Source organism: Pseudochaenichthys georgianus, chromosome 24 (assembly GCF_902827115.2).
Source record: "Pseudochaenichthys georgianus chromosome 24, fPseGeo1.2, whole genome shotgun sequence".
In the NCBI taxonomy this organism is placed as follows: Eukaryota; Metazoa; Chordata; class Actinopteri; order Perciformes; family Channichthyidae; genus Pseudochaenichthys; species Pseudochaenichthys georgianus.
In genome coordinates, this window is record NC_047526.1 from 27424861 (window position 1) to 27437911 (window position 13051).

General features: G+C 39.4%; 1 protein-coding gene across 2 annotated transcripts; it reads right to left on the reverse strand.

Annotated features, from left to right (window-relative positions):
* Positions 1–6213: 6213 nt before the first annotated feature.
* taf1a (TATA box binding protein (TBP)-associated factor, RNA polymerase I, A) lies at positions 6214–12253 on the reverse strand. Of its 2 annotated transcripts, none has more exons than XM_034076251.2 (11): positions 12050–12253; positions 11195–11398; positions 10722–10885; positions 9218–9331; positions 8934–9132; positions 8610–8731; positions 8277–8435; positions 8018–8084; positions 7383–7506; positions 7108–7262; positions 6214–6962 (listed from the first exon to the last, which is right to left on the reverse strand). In XM_034076251.2, the coding sequence occupies exons 2-11, from the start codon at positions 11322–11324 to the stop codon at positions 6916–6918; spliced, it is 1281 nt and encodes a 426-aa protein (XP_033932142.1). In that variant the 5' UTR covers positions 11325–11398; positions 12050–12253; the 3' UTR covers positions 6214–6915. The 2 variants fall into 2 exon arrangements, with proteins under 2 accessions (XP_033932142.1, XP_071058041.1); XM_071201940.1 differs by lacking the exon at positions 12050–12253 and adding an exon at positions 11908–11913.
* Positions 12254–13051: the final 798 nt, after the last annotated feature.

The following is a 13051-nucleotide window of genomic DNA, read 5'->3' on the forward strand; positions in this document are numbered from 1 at the left end:
TTGTTGTCGTATTTTCGTGTTCCTCTCTGGTAAGTCTGAACTGAATCCACATTTGTGGCAGAGTGCTGTGGCATAGCTAGCGTTTTATTGTGCTCTTCAGTCATCTCATGGATCTGACATATGTTAACAGCCTTGATTAGTGTTAAATCACAGTCTCTCAGGAGCACTTTCCTTAAGTTGTCATTACTGATACCACAGACCAGTCTATCTCTGGTTAGTTCTTCATAGAGATTCCCAAATTTGCAGCTCTTTGCCTTGATCCTTAAAGCACTGACATACGATTCAATTGACTCACCGATTTTTTGATTCCTTGTATTGAACTTGTGTCTTTCCATAGTGACATTTGTTTGAGGGTTACACATCTCCCTAAATTTCCTTTTTAGACACTCCGGGTCTTCTTTAGACTCGGCATGAGTGATGATGGGCGCATCCTCGCCAGGACCCCTCACTTCAGCCGCATAGACGAAAGACCTCTCGCGCTCGATGGCCTCTGATCCCGCTATATTGAGGAGAATGTATGCTCGTGTGCGTGCTGGCTTGTCATAGTGTGCCGCCGCGATGAAAATGTCATATTCCTGTTCGAATACTCGCCAGTTCTCTGCGATGTTACCGTCAAAGACGAGTGGGTCGGGTCTCCGGAATCCTTCCGCCATGTTAGCTTAGCTGCATGCGTCGTGTTGGAGCAGGCTTAGTTGTCCTCTCAAACGTCACCCAGACGTGAAAAATCCGCCGTAAAAAAACTCCGGAGACTTGACTTCTGACACCATGTTTGATGTTCTCATAAACGAGTCATGTTTGTTATAGAACTTGGTTTAATAACCTTGATAGCAACGGAGCAACATACATACACCTGGTAGTTATCACAACACTACTCGTGTGCCGCATGTAGATCCCTACATCCGGTACGGTGTCTGCAGAAGGACCAAAGAGACCAAATGCGAATACTCTACAAATACAAAAAACTATTTTTTAAATCAATAAAATCTTTTTCTAAATCCATAAAAGCATTTCAATTATTATTGGGAGTCATGTCGTTACTTTGTTGAGAATGTGGCCATGTGTAATAAGCGGGATAATGTCCACATTGCACATTGCATAATGTGCCTTCATGCCGATCTAGATCCCTCCGCAAAAACAAAACAACAAACCTCTCGTTCGCGGGCGAGAGCCGGCTCCCGTCGTTCACTATAGGAAACGCCCCTATAGGAAACGCCCTATAGGAAACGCCCCTATAGGAAACGCCTCCTTGCTGCGGTCTGCAGACAGACTCTATTGCATTTATCGCAAGAAGTGTAGCAAAAGTCAAGACGGCAGATTCATCGATTTATACTGCCACAGAGCAGATTCGTCAAGTTGTAATGACTGATTTGAGAGGTTGTAATAAATAAAGTTGCAGTTGTAATGGAAAATATATTTAAAAAATATGAATTTTTCTGCAAGTGAACATTTCATCACTAAGTTCATTTTTTTCTACAAGCTACAAAACTTTTTTTTTTCTTCTGTGACTTCAAATTTGGTTCACAGTTACGTGGATATTTTTTACAAATGTAAATTTGGTTCACAGTTACGTGGATATTTTATACAAGTGTACATTTGGTTCACAGTTACGTGGATATTTTATACAAGTGTAAATGTATGCACACAAGCTCAGATTTTTTTTATGCAAGTGCTCACATCAGGTTTTTACGCTCTCGCATTTTTGCACCATATCTACCTTCATACAATAGTCTTAAATAATAAAATACTTTGAATGAGCCGTTCTGCATAATGTGTACATTAACTTCAGATACTGCAAGCACCAGTATAAACAGTATATTTGGCTGTTTATACTTATGCACTTAATGCTATTCAAAGAATCCATTATGCAAAATGTGTACTTTTACTTACTTGCGGATACCTTTGCACTTTAACTCAAGTAAGTATGAATTCAGGATGTGTACTTGTAATGGAATATCCTAAAACCATAATAATTTTACGTTTACTTAAAGGTGGGGTAGGTAAGTTTGAGAAACGGGCTAGAGATCGCCAGAATTTGAAAATACACGACCGGAGAAAATCTGCCACTTCCTTACAGAGCCCCTCCTCCAACACACACGAACGCGCACATCACCAATGAGGGCACGAGATAAGTTTGTGCCCCGATGGAAGGCTGACAGGCAGGTAGGCCATCCAGTTATTTTAGCCGGGCCGGCTCAGATGATTGGTCGTGCTTTTTACAGTACTACGGCTTCCACAGATGATATTTATTTATGTTTTTTTTGTCAAAGCACTGCTATCGAGATGTTAAGAGCATTCCGTGGAATATAACAAAAAGTGTATCTCGAGCCGGTTTCTCAAACTTACCCCACCTTTACTTAAGTACAGGATATAAGTATGTTATCCACCTCTGAATAAAACAAAGGTTAGCAAGATTTTCACTAATTCTTGATATAAAAAAATAAGATTGTCGCTTCTTTTATACAGGATTCAAACACTCAGAGTGTTTACTTGGGAGCCAGGACAGCAAAAGTTCACAACAAATATTTAAATAAAGTAGGATGATGTTTGTCTTTGTTAAAAATATTGACTCCTAGATGCAATATTTCAAACCACCCATCATACTGTCAAGCAATCCAGCAGAAAATACTGTATCATCTGTAGATTGTGTCACTGCTGTCTCGCTTGTCTCAATAATTGATGTCTTTCTGGAATTCTGTTGTGCTTCTTCCTTCAGATTTCACTTCATTCAGGTTTTCTGTTTTTTTCTCCTTGTGCTCCAGTTGGCCGGCCCCCACAGAGCTTGAAGAAAAGTCACGACATTTGGATTGCCTCTTATCACACAGGCATGCAAGAAATTAAAACCTCCATAGCCTCAGGTGAATGCTCCGCTGGTCAGGGCACTTTGCATTTCAGAGTCATTACATTGCTGTTCTGCACTGCTAGTCTCAGCACAGTAGGAGGGAGGAAGAGGGAGGGGGGTTGTTGGTTCGTGCAAACTGTGTGCATGAGCAACATTTCAAGACCTGACTCAGTAATTATCAGTGATTGTCCAGTGAAGATATCAAATCAAGTGGAAGTGTATTTGTATAGGACAATATCACACGTTTGTCTCAGTTGGCTTAACAGATAGAAAGAATAGAGACATTAACATTAGAAGCAAGTGTTTACAGATTCAAAATAGAAAGGACTATATCACTGGAGTATCTAAATAATACACAATATAAAGGAAATATTGAATACATACTCTCCAATATACAATCTCACTATGATATAAAAATATACTACAGAGTGTACAGACACATATTGGCATTGGTTTATATATAGTTCGCCTCATAGCATAATTGCCTAAGTCATATAATTTACAATTACTGTAAAAATAAATAGTTCTTAAGTTCTTTTTCTGAAAACCTTAAAATATTGCTTACAAACATGAATGGCAATGCTAAATGAGAAATCAAATGACAAGAAAATAATAAAAGACAAACAAATATATAAAATACAGAAAAAATACAATAAATACCATAAAATGTGGGACTCAGGACGACAAACAGGGTGATCTTAAACCAGCTTGAACTCTATACTTCTTATTTTAAATAAAGTCTTCAGCTCACTCTTTAAAGTGTGGACACTGTCTGCCTCCCTAATGAAAACAGGAAGTTGGTTCCAAAGAGAGGGAGCTCGGTAGCTGAACGCTCTGATATGAGAGCAGATGCAAATATGTGTAAAAGGATAAAGTGTTTATTCCGATGGCGGGATTTCATTCCTCCCTGGATAAGTGGAGCAGTAGAAGTCAAGAGGGTGGTTTGTGTTCAGCAGCCTGATGTGTCCTCACAGTGAAAGCAGAGGAAGCTCCTGGTCCTGGCGCCTTACACAGAGAAAATCAGCTGTCTTTATTCTCCCTAATGCATTATTGAACGCTATTTGTTGCTGCTGCACTCCAAGAACAAAGGTATTGCAGTTGTCATTTTTAACTTTACAGACAGAATGGGGAGGATATTTTTGGGAGTCCTTTCTTGTTTTCCTCTTTCTCTCCCTGCAGTTCCCCAAGACTTGACTCCCCTCGAGCATTTTTTGTCTTAGCATCTGCCAGTATGATGAGTGTGTCGAAAAGCCTTTTGTTATCGTGCTGTTTCAAAAGGGCCATCATAGGTTTGGAAATCACCCATTATACGCTGGCTACTTTGCTCCATAGAAAATGTAATCATGATCAGATTTAAAGCTGACTTCTGCAGGCTTTTCATTCATTCCCCTTTCATTTTTTCAGTTTGATCTTCTGTTGCAGTTTTGAACGTAATTCAGACTTCACGTCTTGCTGTTCTATCTCCTTCTTGCTTGTAGCGTGCAGCTCTGGCGAACGCATCAGTATGTTAAGTCAAAATTACACGGCTGAATTATCTCGCGTTCTCCTTCTCTTCCCTCCACTCTCAAACTCTCCAGACTTCTTGCGAGTTACTGAGATGTTACACTGTAGGCCTAACTGTGCAAATCTGGATTTTAGGTTACAAATCCTCAGAGCCCAGCGGACCAACCAAGCGAGAACCTGAGTCACCAACTGTGTGTGTGTGTGTGTGTGTGTGTGTGTGTGTGTGTGTGTGTGTGTGTGTGTGTGTGTGTGTGTGTGTGTGTGTGTGTGTGTGTGTGTGTGTGTGTGTGTGTGTGTGTGTGTGTGTGTGTGTGTGTGTGTGTGTGTGTGTGTGTGTGTGTGTGTGTGTGTGTGTGTGTGTGTGTGTGTGTGTGTGTGTGTGTGTGTGTGTGTGTGTGTGTGTGTGTGTGTGTGTGTGTGTGTGTGTGTGTGTGTGAACTCAATTAATGTCAGCCTCACACAACAAAGCAACATCCAGGGCCTCTCTACACCAGGCATATAATTAAAACATATCTCCCCTACGACCTGCGCCCTGATTAATTACACAACAATTATAACACCCGTCGGTTCCCAGTGAGGTTAGTCAGTAAATTCCTCCCTTAGCTAGAGGAGGTAAAGAAGAGCCTGTTAGAGTCATCAGATGATTCCTTCTTACCTGATAGATTTTACAGTCCAGTATGTCCCAACATCCTTGGGGTGCGTCCCCAGATGAACATTAATCACCTCAGCCTTTCATGTTAGACGGGCTGGTAGAACTGGTGGAGCTGCTTAGTGGCCAGTAGCCCCAGTGGATGAACTCAGCAGGTTGTAAATGTGTAACACTCCCTCCACCTGCCTTTATTGTCCCTGACTACAGTTACAGTAAAACAAGTGAGCTGGAAGTCAACAGCATGAAGTTACTGGACATCATAAAAATGAACTATCTCTTCATTTACATTGATATATCATGGCTCGAGCGTCAACGATAAGCTGGCTTGTTTTTAAGATAATAGCCAGAAAATCGATCGCCAACTTTTGGGGAAATAGTTTTGTAATTGTATTGTAAAATAATGCTGTTTTCAGCCTCAAAATATGGGGATGTACTGCTTTTCTCTCCATTATTACATATTCAACTGATTACCTTTGGGTTTTAGACTGACTAAACAAGACATTTAAAGATATCTCCTATATTAATTTGCCCATTATGACATTTATTCATTCAAATAATCCTTTGTTGCACCACTAATCTTGACTCAAAATAACATATACCGAACAAATCGGGTTCTTTTTGACAGATTTGGAGAGAGAACATGGCAGGTATCAGGTACTTAAAAGTGATGGAAGTTATTTGATGAGAGGGTTTCCATTTTGAATCCCTTAACACAAAAAACAACCTCCAAACTGTCAGCATGCCCCTGAGGAAGAAACCAAAACCCGAGCAGAGCCAATGACAGAGAACAGAGCAGAGAGCGTCTGAGCTGAGAGCATCTGTGGAGGTGATTAAACGATTCAGAGCCCAGAGGAACAAAACGCTTTAAAAAGGTCACAACCAGGACACAATCCAGAGCAGCGATCATCTCCTAACTCCGTCCTCTTTACTGCTGCGCGAGTTTTGAATTTTCAAACGACATGTTATGTATTCCCAGATCCCTTCTGCAGCTGCTCCTGTGGTCGGGCAAGTGCTCTGGGCTTTGGTTTATGTAATGACTGCCACACACACACACACACACACACACACACACACACACACACACACACACACACACACACACACACACACACACACACACACACACACACACCTCACTGAGTTGCTGCATGGCCAACATTGTGGCAAGCCGAAACAGAATCATTACAAACACTTTCACTTATTAAATTGGCGTGCTGCTGGATGTAGGACTTTATTTTGTGGTTCAGTTTAAAGGAGAGTAAACACAGGCCGATCCTGAAACATACAAAGCCTCTCCTCGGTACAGAAATAGATGGTACCAGCATGTACAAACCTCAATGTAAAATGAATCTTGACAACACTGCATGTACTATCTGTGTGCAAAGAACAAGCACATATGCAAACTGACCACAATTCAATAATGATCTTTTAGTGAAGGCACCTCTCACATTTGAGTAAAAAGGACGAGAGAAGGTAGTAAACACATGTCAATGTTATGTATCCTTTCTTAAATTCTGCACATTGTGTTGCTCCGTTTAGATTTTTCTGACATGAGCATGGCGTGACAGAAAGAAAATCCTTTTATTGTTGTCTATTAAGTACACACATTTGTGACCTTAAAGCCCCTCTGTAAAGTGGCCATAGGTCAGCTGAGGGCAGAATGAGACTCCATTCATATGTGCACAGAAACCACGAAACTAACATGAACCAAAAATAGGTGGCCATGCCCTCCAGATACTGGATGCACAAAAACAGAGAAAGAGCTCCACATAGTGGGCATAGAAGGAACAAGGTTTAAAAGAGGAAAATATACGCATGTGTCAGTTAACCTTGAGTAAATTATTATTATTAACGACTATTCGTTTCTCGTGACATTGTAAAGACAGACACTGGTTGATTTTCTTTTTGAATTGTTCTCTGAAGGTCACTTTCCGTTGATTGCCTGCCAATCTGTGTACTTGAGCGTCAGGCCTGTAAGAAAAAAATACACAAATTCAATATTTATTAAGAATTCCACATGTTTCAGACCAGCTGAGTGTTCACAATGGTGCCACAGAGGACGCATGCTGCTATTAGCACCAGTACAGATCTAACTACGTGATTAACACCTTCTTACTCGGGCAAAGGGTCTTTGTCAGCGGTGCCTTCACTTGCATGAGCTCTGGGTTCTCCTCAGAGTCTTTACTGGCGTGGAAGTTTGTGAAGTGCAGCGCGGGCCACCAGCCCTGTCTGTCAGCCATTTTTGTGAAGACAACGTCCTTCCAGTCTTTTCTGTTTGAATACACAAATATATACAGAAACATTTTCTTTAACAAGAATATGTGGCAGATTAAAAAAAATGGCAGTCTTTTACAAACAGAGCCTACAATTTTCCAAACATTTTCAACGTACTCTAGCTGTAGTTTCTGAATAATGGCCTCTAAACGCTTCCACACGGCCAGGTTGCCCCTCCAGCAGGCAAAGTCCAGCATCTCCAGAACAACTCCTAAAGCTTTCTGGAGGTCACCGCTTTTCTCTGTTGGGGGGGGGGGTATCATTATCCAGAGAAATCACAAACACAATTGTATTGAAACTACTCAAATGTTTTGTCATCTTAAACACAATAAGCATCCTAAACTTTCAAATAAGACATCACTTAATTGAAAAAAATTACCGTACTTTTCGGACTATAAGCCGCGACTTTTTTCCCCATTTTTTTTGTACAGCTAACGACCACTAGGGAACCTCCTAGATCTATGGATTTTACAGGTAAAATTAACCACCTTTAACCCTATGGGCTCTATGACTGGTCCGCGCCCACCACCTTTAAGCGGCGGGCTCCAGCAGGAAAAGCTGGAGGCCGGGAAAGAGTGAGACAGGTAGCGCGCCAAAGTAAAAGTGGAACCGAGAGACAGAACGAGAGCAAGACAGACGGACAATTTAGCTGCTGCGGCTTATATGCAGGTGCGCTTTATAGTCCGAAAAGTACGGTATATGAATCATTGATTATATGGTAAGACTTTTAAGTTGATCCAATCTGCTTTTACCTGACTGAAGCAGGGAAGAGCTGTACTCCAACATCAACTCATGGCTTGGGACCAACACATGGAGGACCTATGATGTGAGGAAGATAAGTCTTTAGGATGCAATAGACACAGTATATGTTTGTGGGCTTACTGAGAATCTTACAAGTTCCAGTTTTACAACGTTCATATATATAAGGTGCAGGCTGTTTTACATGGATACTCACAGTTTAATGTCTTTCATTATAACATCAGTATAAATAATTATAATATACAGTTATACCTTCAATACTTTCATCAGTTTCTTCTCTGCAGTATCGCATCGCTTTAAGTACTGATACAGGTAGACATGCGCGTTGGGATTAGGTGGAAAACTGTTGTCATACGCGTAATCATTCAGGACTTTCAAAGCCTCCTCGTGATCCTCGTAGAACTCCAACATCTGCCAAAATAAAACAGTTTGGAAATGTTTCTTGCATTTGGCCTGAAATGTAAGAAAAAATGGCTTAAAATGTTTAATGCGTTATCATAAGATTGTTTTTGATTAATTGTGTTTCATCTTGTGATATTAAATATATATTGATTTGATTAAAAAGGCAGTTGGGAATGTTCTTACCTCAACGTAACACAGTATGAAGGGATCCCAGACGCCGGGATTTTTCAAAATCTCCTTTAGATTCACAGAGGCCGTTCTGAAGTAGTTGCGTATGTCTTGGTTCTCAGCGGAATCTGAATGTTCTGAAACAGTAGGATCAGTTTACAGCAACAGTGAAGAGATTTTTCAGAAACAAATAGGTTCTTATAACCCATTTGTTCTCAGTAGTTACCGAGGCTGGCCTGTAGGTGGCAGTGTGACATCACACAAGCGCTTGCTGCATGTCTGCGTAACTGAGACGGGTAAATAAGAGATGCTCTGGGTGTTAACTGTGTATCAGCTTACCAGTGGAGGAGTGAGTACACTTTTTGTCACACCAGATGATGTAATCCAGTAAACTCCTGTAGGCCTGGATCAGTTTGGTCCTCTGAAACTGAGCGGCTGACTCCTTCCCGTGCCTCCAGCTCTCAGAGACAGACAGCTGGCGCTTTGCCTCCTCGATGTGGCCGTGTAGCAGCAGGTGGAACGAATGCTCCAGGCAGATCTAGAGACACACAGGAAGAAGGTCGATACATGTTTTCAAAAAAGAAGTGTGTGCATTTTGCAGTCAGGTCTAAGAGCTCACTTACCATCAGGTAATGTCTAACTCCTGAGTGCTTCATTCTTTCATAGATGTTGTTGTAATCTTCCAACGTTGACTTGGGGTGATGGTGAAGGATCTCAGTGCTGATTCTCCAAGTAAGCTAGGGTGGAAAAAGAATGTTAATATCAACGACTTGATTACAGTGATTAATAATTGTTAACATAACAGATACTTATGCTTGTATTGTTAAGATGACACCATTGATGAAGCACATAGGACAATTGAGAAGTTATTGTTTTTGAACAAAACAAATCTGCCCTCTACATTTAACTGTTTCCAGAAACAGCTCCCTGCCCTGTTAACTGCAACCTTCCACTTGACTGTTATTATTACTAAGACTTTACTGGCACAAACTACCAGTGTTTCCCCTATATACATTCAGCAGCGATGCAAAAAAAAAGAATTTATTTTATTTTTTAATACATTAAAATAATAATCCGTGGCCACACAGCCTCCATGAGTGAGCGAGACAGAGAGCTAGAGAAAGCACACCTTTAACTATTTAATATAGTTGTAAAAAATAAAGTAAGAAATCATTCCAATGTGTACTATATAGGACAATAAAAAAAACAGTTTAAAAGGGGAGTGATAGTCAAATGCATAAAGAAAAAGAAAGAATACTAACTAGGTAACATAAGATAAGAATAAACAAGTTTGAATGATTTGTTATTGGTTGTGATCATATTCTAAAGACTTTTGGATTATTGAAAAGCTCCCTTTCATACGAGTGTTGAGAGTTGTATCCATAAATTCATTTTGTGCTCAAAGTGCACCAGATTGATGCATTTCACTTCAACATTAAACTTTTTTTTTTAAATCGTCCCCGGACCCCCCTAGAGGATGTGAGGTCCACCCCCAAATAAAGCAGGTTAAAATAATGAAATTGCATACATTTTATTTTGATTGTTTTTTTATGTGTGTTTTTAGTTGTGTTCAATAAAGGTGATTTAGCAAAAATACACCTGTAGAGCCTCAAGAGCCTTTCTTGTGCTGGCAGACACATAGAAACATATTGGCGGGGCGCACTTCGCACGTGCACACACAAAAAAATTCCATGGGCTCCGCGCTCTCATTTAGCTGGGCCCGCGTGCCTTAGCACCGCTGCTATGACTCCATCCTCGGGGAAACACTGAACTACAGTATATCACTAATGCAGAACATGTGTAACATATCTGTCTGTTTTACGGTCTTTGAACAACAGGGGGGTTTGTGTGCACCTGAAGCCTGAAGGAATGAAAAATTGGCTGGAAAGAATCAATGCTTCATAATGGTAATCTCCCCTTCACCCGTTTAAAGAAACAGGGCTTTAGTGGAAACTTTGGAGAACATGAGGCATGCTGTCCTGTAGAAATACTATCTGCATGAATTTTCCTTTGGCATTTTGATCTGCCTTTTATCCCTATATTGCTCCTGTGATGTTGTAAATGTCTCTACTTTGGGACGAGTAAAGGTTTTCTGATTCTGAAACATCCAGACAAAACCAAACCTACCTCTTTACATGACTGAGATGGGCCATTGGTTGTATCTTCTAACATCTGTGGGTAACACGCCATATATTCTGCGGCCTCTTGCCACCTGTGATGCAGCAGGGCGTCTCTGATGTGCTCCAGACACACTCTGGTACTCCGGTGAAACCCAGTTTCCCTAGGTGGCTCTTAAGATAAAAAAGTTATTATTAAATGACATTAATGCACTTAAAGATAATTAACTCCGGTTCTACAGCTTGACAGATATACAGGATATTTTTAGGCTGACACAATCCATTAAATTAAGATATTATTTCTAGATTAAATTAAACATATATTTGGCTTTTCTGTAATTGTTTAATTATATTATTAATTTGCCAAAATATAGATGTGCTGAAAACAATATGTGAACAATAAAAAAAAATATCACCAGATACAATAATAACAATTTATCAGTTTATCTCTAATAGGTTCAATTTTGGTAGATATATTCTCACCTGCATGCATGTCGAGATTAACCAGAGGGAGCTTTGATTTTGTTGATGCTTTTGAAGAATTGTCGTCAAAGGAATCATTGTCATCCTCCAAATCTTTGACAGCCAGTAGCTCTCTATCCAATTCATCCATAATGAGCCCAGCAGTCAGACTCAGGTACAGCTGCCGTTTATCACTTTCTCTGATGCTCACTGTATGGTGTCCAGCTGCAGGGAGAAGAGCAGTTGTGTAAAGCACACAACTCCCTTACAAGACATTAACATTGACAAATGTCCTAAGGTATGTCTGAACCATCTTTTTTCCTATTGATAAATCTTTCAAATATATTTTCTCGATCCATCAAATAATCTTTTTATACTTTAAAATATCAGAAAAAGGTGAAAAATATCAATCGTGTCTTCAAACCTATATTATAGGTTTGATTAACCTAAATCCCCAATATATTGAATTTACTTTAGAGCAAGACAAGGAAAAGCAACAAGTATCAAACTTGAAAAGACAGAACATGCATTGACATGTTTTGCTTGATTACATTAACAATTATATTATAAACAATAACTCCAGAATAGCTTTGCAGTCAACCACTTCTTTATTAAGCAGACAGACGTGATTACAGATGTACAAACACGTTGATATCATTGGTAGAAATGTTTTATGACCTTTAAGTCTTCAATTAATTTAAATTAACAATGTGTCACTGTAGTTTGAGGCTCACCTAGATGGTTAGCTTTCTCGGCATCGTTTTGAAAGGGAAATATTCACCGACAAAGCTACACATATTAGTATTACTGTTAAATAAATATATCAATGTGAAATCTCTTAAGTGAGTTTAAAAACAAAGCTGAATCAGCTCCTACCTGATGAGCAGTAACGATGTTTCTGAAGGTAAACAAAGCTCAAATAAAGGCTAAAATAACCTGCATCGGCGAGCTAACGATATAATCCAATGGACAGCTTCTATTCCGAGTTTGAGTCTTTGAAAAATTTATGTTATACTGTGTTTTTGCCTCTTGGTTAATGTGTCTTCCACATGTTGTTAACAATGCTTTCAGGACGTTTCAGAACTGTAGCTACGGAAGTGAAAAAGCAAAGCTGCACGATTATTGGCTGCTGTGACCGGAAGAGGCCGAGCAAAGAGATTCTTCTTCTACGCTTCTTTTTATTACTTAGCCAATTTAAGGTCAAGTGAGGTTTATTTACTCCCAGTTTACAGGAGTACAGCAGGTACACAGAGATAGTTGTCAAATTGAAGGAGACGTTCTCTTTCATGCTAAATATGTGGAATATGGTAATAAAATAAAAACAAATACTAAATATTTGTAATAACTAAGTAATACATTTATAAAAAGGTTTCTGTTTTTCTAAGGGGTTCCCATATTGTTTTATTAATGCCATATTTTCAGTATTTCTTCATTGTGTCAACAAATTACATAGTTCTCATGGAAACAAACAATACAATTAGTTTGATTATAGCTAAACTTCAGAGGATATGGGTTGAAATTGGGCTTCAGTGAACATTTCTATTTGTGAAAGCCTTGTTGTTTTTATGATGTTTTTATAAAATAATAACCTATTGTATATCTTTTGTTTTGTGATGTTCTTATTATTTGCCTCTGTATTGTCAATATATGCTCAATTATTCCATACTTATTTTATCTTACTTATCTATGTTTCATTGTGTTAAATAAGAATGGTTGGCTACATTTTGACATTGACATTACATAGCATTATGTTTTTCTGTTTGCTGCAAGTCATTTACTTCTACTACAAACTTGAAAAACATTATTATGCGTATTTCTTTCTTCTATCCCATTTTCGGTGCATAGGGCTTAACTACATGTGCTTAAAAATGGCTCTGG

Excerpts from the sequence above, each read along its gene's own strand:
- taf1a (XM_034076251.2), bottom strand. The coding sequence starts at position 11,324 with ATGGATGAATTGGATAGAGAGCTACTGGCTGTCAAAGATTTGGAGGAT. Across the intron at positions 8,732-8,933 it reads GTGTACTCACTCCTCCACTG|AACATTCAGATTCCGCTGAG; the intron begins GTAAGCTGATAC and ends CTACTGTTTCAG. Across the intron at positions 7,507-8,017 it reads CTCTTCCCTGCTTCAGTCAG|AGAAAAGCGGTGACCTCCAG; the intron begins GTAAAAGCAGAT and ends CCCCCCCAACAG.